We start from the raw sequence: 17,494 nt of genomic DNA, 5'->3' as shown, positions 1-17,494 counted from the left end.
ATTTTATCTACAAAAAATACTAAACAAGTTAACTTTCATGCTCAGACATCTCACAGGGAATAGAATGTTTGCCAGTAAAATCCCTTGTGGTTGGTAATGGAAATTCAAGCAAAGCCAATCACGTCAAGCCCAAAAGGCCATAATCCTTTCAATGCTTATGCAAGAACATTAAGTTCTTCCAAGGCAATATTAATGCTTGTCTTTCTTATAATAACTCTTCTTTGGAAGTTGTACAAAGATTTGCAATCAGCAGCAAATGAAAATGTGATAGTGTCTACTGTCAAAGTTAATTGCATTAGCTAACATCAGCTATAATCCTGACCCATGCTGTACATCAGAAGCCATAAATGTAGGTCTTGGAGTGTGCAATGGCACCATAAAGCCTAAAAGCTAAACTGGAGCAACATTTTTTTATAAAGAATACAGACAACTATAAAAAGCAGATAATGATTGAAACTTAGCTCATTAGTTAATTACATTATGTGTTTTGTTTGAAGCGTCTTTTTATATAATATGTCCTAGGCAGGAAGGAACAAAAAGACAAATCATTTGATCAGTCAGATTTTTCATTATTGAAAGAAAGCAGCAAAAATGAATGGTTATTATTTTAGCTGATGTCTCTGATACAAGCATAGTACACTCTCTTAAGACACATAACCATCTGCTAACTCTGCCTTCAAGGTATTTCAGACAAATACTGACACCAGTGGAGAAAAAGGAGCTCAATTTAGGCAATAAAAGCTGTGCCGTTTTAAATGAAGCAGTCTGTCTTAGTACTGTTCAGTTACCACCGACACCAATGATCGGTTTTGTTATCCGTAACGGTGGCATTCTTCCTTTTTTGTAAACTTTTAAAATATTTTTTATACAAAAATATACACCAGAATATGTAAATATGTCAATGTCCATAGTCTGGACACAGGTGCTCTTTAAGATGTACCTGTAGCCCTAATTGTTTGTACTATATAGAATGGGTAAATTGTATCCAAACCCTAAACTTTTTAGTACAGTTTTAAAGAGTTGAGAGGGTTTGAATCCCTGTTGGGTTGGTATTGCATGTGTGTGTCTAGTTGAAGACCCAACTAAGCCGCCAAAATAGAAAATGTATGTAAATACCTCCAGATGGACAGAGATATCAGTAAAATGTATATTTTTCCCAATAGAATGAGTAATATTTTCAGATGTCAGGTTAGACTTTACACTCAATTGGACAACTCATATCTTAACAAAAAAATTGGCTATACTTCTGCTTGGCACCACTAATGAAAAATGGAGACGCTTTCACTGATATTAAGTAGCAAAAAACAAGTTTAGAATCATATTTAATCATAATTATACAAAATAGAATGCAAAAAGAAAGCAGATAAATACTAAACTGCAACAAAAAAACTTACCGTACAGAATTGTGACGAGAGAAACTGGCATTACTAAAATCCCCACCAGCATATCCGCCACAGCCAGTGACATAAGGAAGAAATTTGTTGCGTTTTGAAGTTTTTTCTCCAAAGATACAGCCATAATGACCAGAATGTTCCCTCCTATTGTTAAAATAATGATAATTAAAGTCAAAAGAGCAGACCAGTTCTTGTCAAGTGTTGGGTGGAATTTTTCATTCTTCTCAGACACATTGGCTGGATCCGATGTAGGCAGGCTCTGGTTTAAAGTTACATTGTTGTTAATGTGCCAGGCCATCAGTCCATTGTGAATACTGATGTCCAAGGTAACTGAGACTGTTGTCAGGCTAATCAACATTCCTGTGCTGCTGAAAGTGCTCATTATCTGAAGATGATTGTTTCGGATTGTGCTAAATGGAAACATTTAGTTTTAGGTCTAGAATGGTGAGCAGCAATAGAAGGTACAGTTCACTCTCAATGAACCCAACGAGGGTGAGATCTTTAATAATACTCCAAATCTTATTTTTGCTTTGGCTGTTAGATGACAAGCAATGTTTCATCCAAAGGGGTAGATGTGTCTGAAGTGTCCACTTCATTCTGTGGCCAAGCATTCTGCAATTAGAATAAAATAAAAACAAGATGTAATAAACTCCCTATATATGTGTTCTGAACCTACCTTCTTTTAAATCTAGCTTTTAGTTAACTTTTCTTAAATGTTTAGTTGACCAAGAAGGCTGACTTAACAACTGTTTTTACTGGGATATGGTTAGCATTGCACCTGCACATTAATTGTCGTATTTTTCTTGCAAATTTAAATATTTGTTATTCCTTGTGGAATATAGATCTAGAGGACCCAAATCTCTTTATTAAAATTCAAATTGTGTACTACTTTGGGTATGCCTGGACATTTTATTAAAGATACCTTACTTTTAATATTCCTGAAAGATTTGTGATTGTAGCATGGGTTACTAAATCAACCAATTGGCATTAAGGAAGAAACTCAAGTTTTTGGTGGCCAAACAATACCCGTTTATGGCTGTCATCCAAAAACCAGGGTTAGGAGCTCATTCACACCAGTTTGGCTCACCGTGGTTTATTAAATGTACATATATTCCACATGTATTTTAGTAAGCTGGCCAGCCCACCATATTGGACAAAACTCAAACATGCACAATCTCTATCAGCTTATAGATAGGTGTGAATAGCCTCTAAATGATGAACACAAAGTGACTATTAACTCACACATTTCTCTGCCCCAGCTGCATACTTACTAAGGTATTGCAACAGTAGCCTCATGTTGGTATAACCATCATGCCCAGGTTTACTTCCTGCACCATTGATCCCTATAGATTTTTGGGGACTTGGCTCTAGAGCATTTACTGCCGTTGATGATGGTTCAGTAGAAGTGATTGACAATGTAAGCACAGACAGCAGGAAGAGTCAGGCTGGTTGGATGCCAACATCGTGATGGAGCATAACTGCAAGAACCTTGTAAGTTCCCTCACTGGATGAGGACAAGGATGGCCTATTGAAGGTCAAAGAGGATGTAGACAAACAAGGAAAGTATGCTTTCTATAAAAGTATACTTAGCCTTTATGGTTCCTATGAAGTATCTATACTTGAGAAGACCTGCTTGGAAAAGCTAAATTTGAACTAAAAAACCTTGGAATGATCACAGCATACAAGAATACAAGTCTACTGACTGCCTAGCTGATGTTTTAGTTGTCTGGTTGTCCAACTGTTATTTAATAACTATAGCTACCCTTTGTCACCATGCTATCATTGGCTTGTTAATAAGTGACTAGTTCTCTAATAACCACATTTCAGAAGTGATATGGAAACCCCAATCAGCTATTGATTTCAATAAAGTCTGAATTTATTTTGGGCACTAGGTCTGTTTCATAGGCAACAGGGTATTAGCTGCTTTTTAATGGTACAATTTGTCTTTAAAGCATAATTCCTGCAATGTTAAGTACATCTGCAGTAGTTATTTTGGTAGAATAATTATAGATCTGACTCCTACAACACCTGTTTATTGTGCTAGTGGTCTCTGTTTCATGTAGCTTCCAGTGTGCAGTTACTTATAATGTATGTCATGTAAACCCGCAGTAATTTAATGTAGTAAATGGAGCGGAATGCAATTCCTTTATTTTCCATAGAACTGTGCAGAATTGGTTTATACTGTAGTTTGATAAAGTGAAATCTTCTTAAAGGCTTTGGAAAAAACAAACGTAGAGACAGAAAGATGCAAATATCTAGCAATGCTGTAAGATTTTTTTTTTTATGCTGTTATAGAACTGTTTTCAAAGTAGGGTTGAAAGAGCAACCAGATAAGTAAAGTCAGTCTGTGAAATTGTGCAAAAATGAGAAATTACACTCCAGCTATTATTAAAAATCCAAAAAGACTTTAGGCAAACACTAACCTTTGCTTTATTCTGTATCAACTATCTGTCCAATGAAAGTATCATATTGGCCAATTCAGGGACTTTCATTGTGAAAGGTAGATTTAAGTAGCCTATAGTCAGAAGTATACAGAGGCACTTTTAGTATCTACTCTTAGTAATACTGTTCAGATATTCAGATTGAATGACAGAATCATTTTTTAATCTTATACAGTTCTTCAAAGCTGGGTTTAGCTACCTTTTCAGCACTTATAGATTGACTGTAGCCGGTGTTAAATGAGGCCATGCTATGCAGGCTCCCACGCGTTCGCTACTGCCTAAAGTGGGCTTGGAAAAGAGTAGCAACAAAAGTATAGAACATGATTGTTTCTTTGCATAGCCAGATTCAACAATAAGGATGCAATGAGGATCTGAAGACAAGAATAGAAAAAGCAATAAGAAAAAGGGATTAGCGAGTGAAATTTTAAAATTCGATCCTGCGGCGAATATGTAAGCGGCGAACATGTAAGCAAGAACAGCCTGTGTAAATTCGGCCATTGAGATAGAATTTTTTGGGACCTGTAAGAGCAATCAGGGGAGCAGATCACACAGCTTCGCTCCCGATTGCTCTTGCAGCCCTGTAGTATGTGTTCTTAGATAGAAATTTTCTATCCAAGAACACAGGAGTCCTGCGGCTGTGCTCATCATGAATGAATGCAGCCGTGGGAATCATTCTGTGATGATTCCCACGGCTGCATTCATTGCTGAGCACAGCAGCGGGACTCACACTGACAGTGTGAGTACTTGGGCTCATCAATAAATGCAGCAGTGGGAATCATCACAGGATGATTGCCACAGCTGCATTTATTCATGATGAGCACAGCCGCGGGACTCACACTAACAGGAAGAGTACCGAGGCTGCAATGCGGCCGTGTGAATCTTGTGCGTGATCACCGGGCACTAGAAGTTAAATGAGGGCAATGAGTTCACCGACATTTTGCGGACCCATCAGAAGTTCAAGGAAATTTTTGAGAAAATGTCAGAGGTATTCTTGCTCATCCCTAATAAGAAATTGGTTAGCCAGTGAGAATGTGTGATGAAAACTAGAGAAAATCAGCAAATTTTATTGCTTTAAGGTTTTATTCTCCAATATATTATAGGGCTTTGTTCATAAAACAGGGAATCAGATATTCCCTCAAACATTCTCTTGTAGGAATCTACAAGATCCAGGTCCTATGTGTTTCAATGACAGTATTTGATTCCCACCTGGGGATATTTGACAGAACGTTAGATTCCCTGTTTTATGAATGGATCCCATAGAGTGTAAACAGATTTTTTTTTTTTATATATAAACCCCTTTGGTTGTTAGGTAGATGCCTCTGGAACTGCAAGACATGATTTTGAATCTTGTTTGTGGTCGAATGTTCCTTCTGAAAAGGTTCTTATATACAGACCATACTGTTAAATATTTCAGCAGTCCCTGTGCTTGTCACTCAAGTAGATGGTGTTGTATCCTCATGCAATGTTTATAGCAAAACTCCTGCCATATGTTATTAAACAGTTTCTTATAAGCTTTGCATGAAGACACAGCACCATTTAATGGCAATCAACAATCATGCATGAAAGATCATTTGAAATGCAACTTAAAAGTACAAAAAATATTAACCTGTAAAAAGGGGGCAAAATGATAGGTGGGCCGAGCCCATGTGATTTTATGTTTTTTCATTTTATAAAAGTATTTTGAAAATAACACACGGGATATATTTGGACATATTTGTTCATGCTAGTTTTATTGTCATTTCTATTGATTATGGTTTGGAATGTTATCCATGTGATGACCCTATTTTGTGCTCTAGGTTTGTAATCAAGTCAAAATGGGCTACCTGTATTCTTAGAAAAATATGTATGCAGTTTATTTCGTAACATGTTTTTAATTTAAACTTTTTTTTTTATAGAAGAAATGCAGGTGTTATTATAAATACATTGTACCTTCCTATTTTAAAGCGGAAATAAACCAAAAACAATAAAATCACAACAAATCCCACAGACTAGTCTGTCCGTCGGGAGGTTTCTTCCATTGGGTCCCGTGTTGTTTCAGTATCTGTCCTTGGCCCGGAACAGATGGAGTGAAAGGCGTCAACATCTTTTTCTCTCTTCTTCTTCATTCTTTTTCCTACATCACCCAATGTGGAGCAGTCAAGCCCCTCCTGGGATGAGTAGGTATCATAGGAGGCTCTGCACTATTCATTCTTGGTCACCTAGACAATCAAGAATTAAAGGGGCGAAGCTGCACCCGTTTTTTTTAAAAAAGAAAAAAGGGTGTTGCACTAAAAAAAAAACACTAACAAACAAAATTTTTACTTTAAATAAAAGGGTTGTCTACACTTTAAATAATAAAATTAATAAATAATTTCTATTACTAATTTGTATGCTCCAGCAAACATTTTTGTCTCCGGCATCATCAGTTTCTTTCGTCCAATGTTACTAACCAAAAAGTTACATTCTTTCCAGAAGTTCCTTATTTTTCTGCTAAAGTGCAACAACCTGACATGAAGCAGGACTATGTGGAAATAAAATCAGTCACGTAGCTGTGTTTAGAAATCCGAACTTCATGCTCCACTAAGCAAGGCCCTCTACAGCTTCTCTCTGTAAATTAGTTTCTTGACATTGCATTATGTATTTATATGCAAAGAAAAACCTGATCTATTTTTAAGAAAGAATTTGCCTTTTTCTTGTATTTACGGTTTATTTATTAACAAAGATCCTTTGATAAATACAATAAAGAAAAAGAAGGAAAGAAATTAAATACTGGTTAGATTGACAACTCGTGTTGTTTTAGACATACTCACATACTGAGGAGACTCTGAAGCAAAACAAGAACATATTGAAGGCAATATATATTTATATCTACCATCACAGACCTGACTGTGAAACCTGTAAGGAGAGGGATTTTATCTTTGTATCTCAATTCTGTCAAATAGAGCTATGATATATCTAATTTAGGGGCAGCCCCTGGTACTTTCAGTCCCTGCTTTCTCTTATGCCATGCTCAACATTTTGGAAATCCTATGCCTGTCATTCAGTTTCCTTCTCGTCCCTCTGCAACATTGTGTAGGAAGGAGAAAACTTGATTCTATTATTCCTTTCTTTGAATTATCTCTCCTATTCCCCACTTTGCTTACATGGATGTGCCTGCAAATGTTTAGTGTTTCACATAGGGTCGGACTGCTTCTGAACTCAACAGTTCTGGGCATCATTTTTTTTCATGCCAATTAAATCATGAGCCTGAAACCGGAACCCCCTCTGGCAGTCTTACTTAACACTTAACTTAACTTACTTAACTTAGTCTTACTTGACACATTAACCAATAAGAAACTTACAGTACTGGATCATTAAATACATTTTTACAAGTTTGTCAGTCCTGGATAGATTTCACATTTCCTGGGTCTTTTAATATTGTTTTTTAAAAATATAGGTGGCCTTGGACTTTCTTTTTACATTGTCTGTTTGTGAGGGATCCTTTACACTAAAGCTACCTACACACGTCAAATTTTTTCTCGCCCGATAATCGGCTCAGGGCAGATATCGGGTGAGAATCTGGCATGTGTACAGCCCGGGTAGTTCATCGTCCATGGATCCATCCTGGTGGATCCACGGACGATGAACAAAGAGCGATCCTAATGCAAGGAAAGGAAGAGCAGGGTGCCACTCTGTCGCTCTTCCCCTCCCCTCTCCATAGAGCAGAACGGTGCTGTATGCACTCGTTCATGCATCGTGCGGTTCTTATCATTGGAAAGGATCATGAAAGATCATTTCCAAAGACAAGAATTGCACGTGTGTACGCAGCTTAAGTCTATTGGGAGTGTCAGTTGTACACTTGCATCCCCTTTTTCTTCATTCCTTCTTGAATAGTCCTGTGATCCCGTATCTCCAAGGAGTCTTTCACCTTGAATAGTTCATTGTGTTATGAAACAACTACTGGAGATATGTACAGTTGAAAATACCTTACTTTCTTTTAAGGTTTTTCTCTGTTTTTTATCTTATTGTTTATTGTCTTTCATTGTACAATTTTAAATACATTGGGCAGATTTATGAAAGCTCTCCAAGGTTGGAGAGGATTAACTTTCTTCAGTAAACTTGGGTGATCCAGCAAACCAGGACTGGATCTGGTCCACAATTAAACACATTTGCTAAAAAATAGCAAATTACTTTGATGATATACATTCCAGGTATGCTGGATAACCAAGCTTCACTGTGGAAAATGTATTCCCTCCAGCCTTGGAAAGCATTAATAAATCAGACCCATCGTGGCATCCTGTCTAATCTTGTGTAATCTTGTATTCCTGTTCCCAAATCTCAGTTAAATTCATGTAAAAGCAAAAGTATGGATGTGTGAGGGAGCATACACACAAATTACCAATAGACTAGCATCGACTGCTTCTGTGTAGAGATCCCAGTCCCTTTCACTGCCTCCCAAAAGATTCGGCATGGTGAGTTTAGGAAGGGTGGATGGACAATTTAGCATGAAACAAGGATAATGCCAGCAAAAAAAATTTTAGATTTAGATAGTTAGTTTAGATTAGTTTAGATAGCAGAAACCTACTGCCCTATCTAGTACAAGTAGTCCCCAGGTTAAGGAGATTCCACTTACAGACGACTCCTAGAAATTAACAGGCCTTCCCTTTTAGCTTGTGTGCAGGATGGAGGCTTGATGGGGGGGGGGGGGTTCTCTTGACTTGCAGAAGAAATCTTTTGCTAAACACATCTTAAGCTGCGTACACACTTGCAATTTTTGTCGTTGGAAAGGATCTTTCACGATCCTTTCACGACGATGGAGGACACCGACTGTACACACGGAAGATTTTCGCCCGATAATTGGCCGATGCCGATTATCGGGCGATAAAAATCTGCCGTGTGTACGTAGCTTTAGACTGAGCTCACCTGCAAACTTTTATAACTCTTTAATGACCCAGACAAACTCTGCAGTTGTTTCTTTTTGCATGTCAAAGCACAGCTTGTTCCAGAACCTTGAATATTGAATGACTAGGCTCCATAAAGTTTTTTTGTTTGCTTTGTTTTTGTCACAGTAAGGATTTTATACTGACACCATGCTGCCTAATATTATGTTGAGACAAACATCTGTCCTAATTGCATTTAATATATTAATGTACATGTACAATATACAAATTCAACTTAAAAACAAACATACAGTCTCTATCTCGTATGTAACCTGGGGACTACCTGTATGGCACAATTTATATATAGGGCTGGAAACACAGAAGCAAGTGGTGTATGGGTGTCAGCAGCAAAGGCTGGCCAGGGGGATGGCAGCACAAGCCAGCTGGCCTAGAGGAAAAAAAAGTATAACTCCCCTGTCCAATTCTGCTTAAGGGACACATATATACACAAAGGCACTTAACATTTTTTTATTTATAATGGAAAGCTAGTTTCTACCCGAGCTGCAGTAAATATCTGCCCTTGTATAGAGATAAATAGCTTTTGGAACAGACTCATATATAGCATTCCATCAGAATTGCGAGTTTTGCCAATGTTCTGCATAAAAAAGTTTCCTTATGTTAGAGCACACCTCTCTTATATACAACCAAAGTGTCATTCTTCCTTGTCTTTCTGGACAATACTATTGTATTGCTAAGGTTTGTTTACCGCATGCTGAATATGTTTCTTATGCCATGACATTGTGATTAATGCACTTGAAATCTACAGCAAAAGGAAGTTCTAATCCGACAAAATTACTTTCTTCCAACATAATATAGTAATTCTACGCCACCAGGAATTTTCTGTAATGTTTGCCAAATAATCAATGAAAGATTATTTCCACAATAAAAGTTATATAAATTCTGCTTAAACTTCTCAGTTTGAGTGATTATTCTTCCGTTTAGGGTGCCAGTCTGAATGTAACAAATTCTATAAGAAGAGCTTTAAGCAATGGCCAAGCAAGAAAGTAACAAACTGTCTTGCTCACCCTTCTGGCCCTAATAAAGGGTCATCCCTCATCTTCGGTATATTCACATGCACTTGTGTTTATCTAATACGTTCTTTATATACTCCTTTGTATTGTTCTTCAAAAACTTTTAATGAAAGACTAAAATATTTATTGACCTTATTTCTCCAGCAAGTACATTTGGGTCAAAAATGGCTGTGATAAAATAGGTGTCAAACAGTTTATAAATATATACATTATATTTGTAAACCTATTCAATCTAAACAATTAAGCATAAAGGGGGAAAAACATAAACCAGCCTAGCTTCAGTTGAAAACCAAAATTTCAAAAGTATCATAGTAGCAGTTGATAGAGCAACATAAGCCGCTTAAATCTATGTGCAAATCTTGACTTCTGTAACAGTTGACTCTCATAGACCTTCCTATCCATAATGAAGTCCTCCATCACATTTACAAATTTGAGAGTTAGAAAAAAAGGGTTAAAACTTAAATTTAATTTTTACTGAAAATACTAGTAAATCAAAATATTCTCAGCTGCCTATACCTATAGCTTATACAAGAACAAGAGAAAAGAATGTACCAGGTCGGCTTTAGGAATTCTTTACAGGTGAACCTGAAAAAGTGCCAACCACAATTATTAGAAATATCAAATGATAGGGAAATGGTGGAAAGAGGGAAAGTGAGGCCTTTTCAGGCACTGGGTTTACACAGATTAAAACAATAACTTTGTTTCTATCCAAATGATTTAAAAATACATCATTCAAAGATTCAGAGTAATCATAGAAAATCATATCAAATGTACTGTTCAAGAAGAAAAAAAAAGTCATAACATGGTGAACTCAAGAACTACTATTTGTTTCTGTACACACAGTTTTGAGTTCCCAGGATCATAAGTCTCACTCCGGACGCGTTTCGCCTAACTTGGCTTCATCAAGGAATATTAGCGCCTATTGGACCCAAAATTTTCCTTTTGATGATGAGTGACTTTTCAAAAAGAATAAACCTGTGCTGGTTAGGTTGCTAATATACTTCCATTTGGATAGGTCCTAATTCGTTTGGTTCCTTGAATGGGTTTATAACATACCAAAGCATAATGTTATGATCCAGAGAAAGGAAGGATTGTATATCCAGGTATTAATTTCAAAGAAGTTGTTTTAGTTTAAAATGTCTAAATGCATTCAAAAGGGTTTGTATTAGAGGTATTGGTCATATTGCAATTTCATAATTGATAGTAATATGGATAAATGTGCCTATTATTTAGGCTTGGAGTAAAATGGGAAAAAGTAAAGATGAATTGGGTTGAATTGAAAAAGATCAGCGTGTCTGCAGCCAGCTGCCGGAAAAAAAGTTATTGTTATTATCTGTGTAAACCCAGTGCCTAAAAAGGCCTCTCTTTCCCTCTTTTTATCATTTCACTTTCACTTGGTATACCTATAGCTTATCACTGTTTTTATATTGTGTAATCATGACTCTTTGCATATTGCTGAAGAACTGAACCTACCAATCGTTTCTGAAGGTAACCTCTGCCTATGCGTTTGATCATCATCAGCTGAGTTTGAATAAACCAATATTATGAAACAATATGATTAACCATTCTTCAATGACAGAAGGATAAATTAGCTAAGGTATAGCACAAGTTATTTGGCACAATGACAGCCATTTCCAGATGATAATCTACATTTTCATATACTGTACATTGCTAAAACACTCTTAATTTACAAGGCTAACACAACAATATCAAGATACTTATTTTTAGTTGAAGAATTTAAAATTAGAGTCACGTAGCTAAAATAGAATGAAGCCTATAATGGTAAATGGCGATCATTACATTTTAATGCACTGAGCCTAATGCATTATAAGCTGAGATATATTGTACTGCATAAAGGGGTAGTTTTTAGATTTGACAATTTAGTGCAGTCCAGTGGATTAAACATGGCTTAGGCTTCCACCTTTTAGTTGCGACAGGCTTGCCCTTTGCTTTGTTTAATTAGCGCTATAAACGGCTTGATATGGTTTGACATTTACCCAGCAAACTTCATATTGCAAGGAGGCAAACTAGATATTTAACTAAAGGAGAAGATAAAGAAACACATATATAAATTATAAGTGTATTAACATAATCTTTCTTGGATATTGTCAATCTAAACACTGCTTAACTGCTTGACATTTGAGCTTCGGATATGGACTGCCGACTCCTATAGCGAGGAGACAATTCAATTAAGGTATATTTCATGATATAAACCATTAAGCTCTCTTTGTTCATGGTCTACAAATAATTACTCCCTAAGAGCATTTAGACCTTTGCAGGTCTTATTTTGTAGAAAAAAAAAACAAAAGTATTTTAAAGTAAATATAAAAACACAATAAAATTTAAATGTTCCCAAAAAAATTGTTTTTGCTACAACATTGGTAGTTACTTGTTTAAGAAGTTTATCTCGCTGTGATGCAAAAGAAAATATTTTAGCTTCATAGCAGGGGTTTGAAATGTGTCAGATATTTATAAATTGCCCAGACACCAGACTTAATATGGCTATGTCATCTCTAAGCAAACATTTCCTTCCAGGATGTAGATGCTGACCATAGACAGTGCCTAAAAAAAGACTGATCTATCCTAATGGGATAAAAGCAGATGAAACCATTGGGCCTGATTTATTAAAGCTCTCCAAGGCTAGAGAGGATACACTTTCATCAGTGAAGCTGGCAAACCTGAAATGGATCTGGTCTTGGATTAAAGACATTTTCTAACAAATAGCAAATTACTTTTAAGAAATACATTCCAGGTTTACTGGATCACCCAGCTTTACTGATGAAAGTGTATCCTCTCCAGCCTTGGATAGCTTTAATAAATTAGGTCCATTGCTGGAGAGAAATTGTGATTTTTGGAATAGGTTTGTAAATACTTTGACTGCTCTTTAATATTACTTAGGATTCACATGCTTGGCATGAAAAGGTTAATCTGTTGCTTGGTCATCTTTAGGGAACATACCAGGCTTTACAAATTTGTCAAAGAGAATTTAGTGTTATTACAAGTTTTTGTAGAGAAGGACAGTAGAAAAGGCATCAAGTTTAGTATTCTAATTTGAAATGTTTGTATTATGTCTTAAACTGCATGCTGTGCTTTTATAACTGGCAGTAAGCCCATGGACAACAGCGGAGAGGAGATTTTGCAGTCACTTGGGAAAGATACTTAGCATGATTAGCATTGTCTTTTCTTGTTTGAAAAAAAATGACAGCTGTGCAGTAAATTTTCTCCTACTTTCTAAAAGTGTATTGTGTTAGAACAAAAAAACTTATATTATAAAAGTTCACATAAAACTCTGTTTAGATAGCATAAACATAGCATAAACATGCTTTTGCAGCTTGCAGTCTTCGAAGCTTACTTACAAGTATACGGTAACAAAGAGATTTGTAGAAAATCAGGAGCACTTGCCTATAGTAACAGATTGCTTGTTTCAATTAGGGAAGTAATATGATTGTTATAATTTAGTTTACAAATGTCCTGGCTTATATGGAATAGTTTTGGAATTTTGACACACATTTATTCCAACAGGATAAAGAACATTTGGCTCCTTGCGAAATGGTAGTGAGGTGTGATTGATGGAATGTTAGGATGTGTCCACAGAAGAAAAAAAGCACTGCCAGCATTATAACCCCCACGAAAACAACCAGCCTCAATATCCCTCCACATTTATCTCAGTATTCTCATATATTAAAAAAATTATAAAAACAGCTCTAGCTGACAAAGCCTTATGTATTTCTTGCTATGAATAATTAGTCAACACACGATACATACCATAAAGGTTATTGTGTTGGCCATTTATTTCTCATTAAAAGTAACTGGTTTAGATGGCTAATTAGTTTATAAGTCATTTAGTTATCAAATTCCAGAAACTCTTAATGAGCAATAAATGGTCATTAGAACACAGCGGTTTGATTCAAACCTTAGCATTTGATTGTTTGAAACCATGTTGGTTACCTGTTTAGCTAAATAGCAAATAAAAAGACTTAAGCCCCGTACAGAAAACAGACGGTTGTTGCTGAGAATGATCATTTCCAGTGACAGATGAATAACTGAGCAGGGATGAGCGAGTGAGTTTTTAAGACTCAATCTCGTGACAAATTTGGACGTTCTCAAAATTGTAAGCAAGAACGGTCAGGGTAAATTCGCCAGTCGAGATCGAATGAAGCCATGGCTGCATTCATTGATCAGCTCAAGCCATTTAAAACATCTGGTGCTGTCTGATTGGCTGAGGAAAGGAAAATCCTGATGACGCCTCCCCATTTAACCTCTAGTGCTGGGTATCGCACACAGGATTCCCAGAGCAGCAATAATGAATGCAGCCCTGGAAAACTATTGCGATCACTGGGTACTAGAGGTTAATTACCCTCTATTGCCCTGGAAATCCACACAGAAGGATTCCCAAGGCTGCATGAATGAATGCAGCCCTGGAAATCCTCCTGTACTGATAACGCAATATCAGTTGGCCGAAATTTCGCAGACCCATCGGAAGCCCGAGGAAATTTTCGCTCATCCCTATAAATGAGTGCTATACATACAAAGCCATTCTGTTCTATGGAGAGGACAAGTCCAAAGGAATGCACATTGGTCATTCTTGATTGGTATATTCTGTCAATATTCATATATATATATATATATATTACATTACATACATATATATATTAAATTGAATATTTGACAGAACCATGTCAATGTAAAATGTAGAATTTTCGGGTGATGAACTTCAGATCTTCTTTTCCAGAAGAAGAAAGTCCACAAGTGTATGAAACAAATTCGAAATGACAAGTGTCCATTATATGCATCTTGGAAGAAGAGATGTGTTAGTTTTCAGTGTTGAGAATTTGAAACAGAAGATTCAATAAGGTTTAAAAACTTTTAACAGCGTCAACACTGTAAATATTTTTGATTGTATTCATGACTCTATTTACCAGATTAGTAAATCCTGACTGAAACAAGTGCTAAGACAATAAGGATATCCAGGAAACATTTCATTTAAAATTTATGGGCAATTGGGTATACAGAAACCAATAAAGTGTCAAACTGATTAATTAAAAGTGAGTAGATGCCTTAAATTAGATTTTGTAGCATTTTAGTGACCATGGCTGCACCAATATGATCTGGACACTATTTAACAGTCCTCAGGTTCTCCACAGACACCTAAAAGTAAGTAAGAAGGAGAAGGGCAATTTTTTTTTTTGGCGGAATAAGCATCAAAACCTAATGGAAAATACTACTCACTGTGCTGATTCAAGATTGCATTGAAAAAAATGTCAAGAGAAGCTGTGGGAATGTGTTCCTATTTTGCAGGACAATTCACTGCTTACAAGGCTTTTAAGAAGAACTCGTGATTTGACTTCTCAAACTACCAACCATATTAACTCCACCTGACTATTTCCAAAACTCAAGGCTTTAGATATTCCTTTGATCAGTACACTGTGGTTCCTGGGTGCCACTAATTCTAATACACACATGCCCAGGTGATTATATTGAGCACACGTACCTAATTGATGGTACTGGGAATGCTGCCCAATAAATGATATGGCATATATTCCATGGTCTCTATGTCACCAGTGCATGTCTATGCACAGAGCAGCTGCATGTATATCTGAAGTGCCTAGGGGGAATCACAAATTGCCATCACTATGATGGGCCCAACAGAGTCCAGAGTCCATCTGGCTCCACTATTGAAATGAAAGTCTACATGTTTGTATTTGCTAACAGCACTTTAAACACTAACCAAACATTCTGTTTTAAGTTGGAATCGGGAATGTTTATAACTTCTGATATCTTTTTAAAGCATTGTCACTATGGTTGAACGTGGAAAGAAATTCTAAATAGGGACACATTGACAATAAATAATTATTAAGGCTTGGAAATGGGGAAGCAGAGCAATGGTCAGAATGCAAATACAGGTAGTCCCTGAGCTAAGGACATCTGATATATGGACAATTCCTAGATTAGATACTAACAGGGCTTCCCTGCTTGCTCATGTGCAGGACAGAGGCTTGATGGGGAGGGGGGGTCAGTTCACATGACTTGCAGAAGATGTCTGAGCCGTTCTACAAGCTCTTTTTATTTATTATTATTTAATTGTTTAATGAGCAAGACAAACTCTGCAGTTGTTTCCTTTTGCATATCAAAGCACAGCTTGCTCCAGAAGTTAATAAATGTCTAGGCTCCATAAAGTTTTTTTTTTTTTTTTTTTTGCTTTGTTTGTGATTAACTCACAGTTAAGTTTTTTTACAGCAACTGACACCACACGAATATTAATATGTTGAGAAAAACATCTGTCCTGATTGCATTTATTAAAATATTGTACCTGCTTTGACTTCAACATACAAATTCAACTTAAGAACAAACCTACAGTCCCTATTTCGTATGTAACCCTGGGACTACCTGTAAATAGAAGCTAGTTGTGGACATGCTGTGGAGTACATGAATTACACTGACCTAAGCATGAGTAAAGTGAGGTTTGAAATAGATGTAATCTGAAATACATTTTGCCATAGATCTGCTTAAATTATATATAAAAATACAGTTTTATTTGCTTTTTATGCAGTTGATGTCTGGCAGCCTTTTTAGAGCCATGTACTATCTACATACATGTACTCCAGCAATAGCTACATGGCATTTTTTAGGACAGTGACAAAACAGGAAGCCAATGTGAAAAGGTGACAATGCAGCAGAACAATTAAAGGCAGGACAAAGTGTTGTCACAGTATACCAGGAGGTGCATGAATGAGCCAAGGCAAGCATGGAAAGATCACAAAGTATTCATTTAATGAAAGCTATTAATGTAGAAATATTACAAATTAATTTTGAAATTACAATAGCAGTGTAAAGCTTATATAAAATGTTCTAACTTGTTTTATATATACTGTATTTGGTAGGTTAGAATAGGTTTTATGGTCACTAGGCCATTTATGGGGTGGGTGGGAGCACACTAGGTCAGACCCCCCCCAATGGCTCCGGCCATCTCCAGGGAACACCCCCTGAAGTGAAATCCCTCTCCACCGTATGCATTGTTGAGGAGAGGGATTTACCTTCAGGGAGCTTTCCCTATTTACCACGCCGCTGGAAGTATCAATGCCGGCCGGAGTAAATAGTAGGCCAACTGTAAAGGGTGGCTCCGAAGCTCCAGCGGCTCCGATAGTTCCTAAAGCCCCCTGGCCGATCCGCAGGCAACCCACGGCTCCAGGGCCATGGGTTGCCAGCCGGCATTATGCCGAATCAGCCAGGGGGGCATTACACCAGAACGAACTACCAGCTAGGCCGTATCTGGCCTAAAGGCTGGAGTTTTCCAACCCCTGGCTTAGAAGTTATAGAAAATCAGTCATATGGTCATTTTAAACTACTTTCCTGTGTTGTGCCTTGTTCTAATGAAGTTCTGATCCCTCAGTTTCAGCGATTATACAATTAACATAAATATATGTATACAAATGGCATATAAATGTTTTAAGTGCTTATTAAAACGAACATATGTGAGAAAAACTGTAATTATGCAGGGTGGCATTTAACTACAGAGACATTTAAACAGCAAACCTATTGAAGGTCATAGAAGATAATTCACATGCTCTCATAGACACTCATTTTCACTATATAACAACTAAATTAGTTGTAATAGGCTCAAGCAACAGAATAGATTGAATTATGAATGTCATATTTTCTATTAATAATTAAGAAAAAAGAGATTTTATATTCTATCAAGTTATATATATATATATATATATATATATATA

The 17,494-nt window shown here is 36.6% G+C and overlaps 1 protein-coding gene across 1 annotated transcript in view; it reads right to left on the bottom strand.

The window, feature by feature from the left end:
* The window catches only part of HTR2C (5-hydroxytryptamine receptor 2C), a 305,993-nt gene that overhangs the window by 72,087 nt on the left and 216,412 nt on the right, over positions 1-17,494 (bottom strand). Inside the window, exon 3 of the mRNA XM_072430653.1 lies at positions 1,395-2,006. Coding sequence (XP_072286754.1) covers positions 1,395-1,818 — 424 coding nt within the window. The 5' untranslated portion in view covers positions 1,819-2,006. The remainder of the gene's footprint in view (positions 1-1,394; positions 2,007-17,494) is intronic.

The sequence above is a fragment of the Pyxicephalus adspersus genome, chromosome Z, assembly GCF_032062135.1.
Source record: "Pyxicephalus adspersus chromosome Z, UCB_Pads_2.0, whole genome shotgun sequence".
In the NCBI taxonomy this organism is placed as follows: Eukaryota; Metazoa; Chordata; class Amphibia; order Anura; family Pyxicephalidae; genus Pyxicephalus; species Pyxicephalus adspersus.
This window is presented reverse-complemented; position numbering and strand designations above follow the sequence as displayed.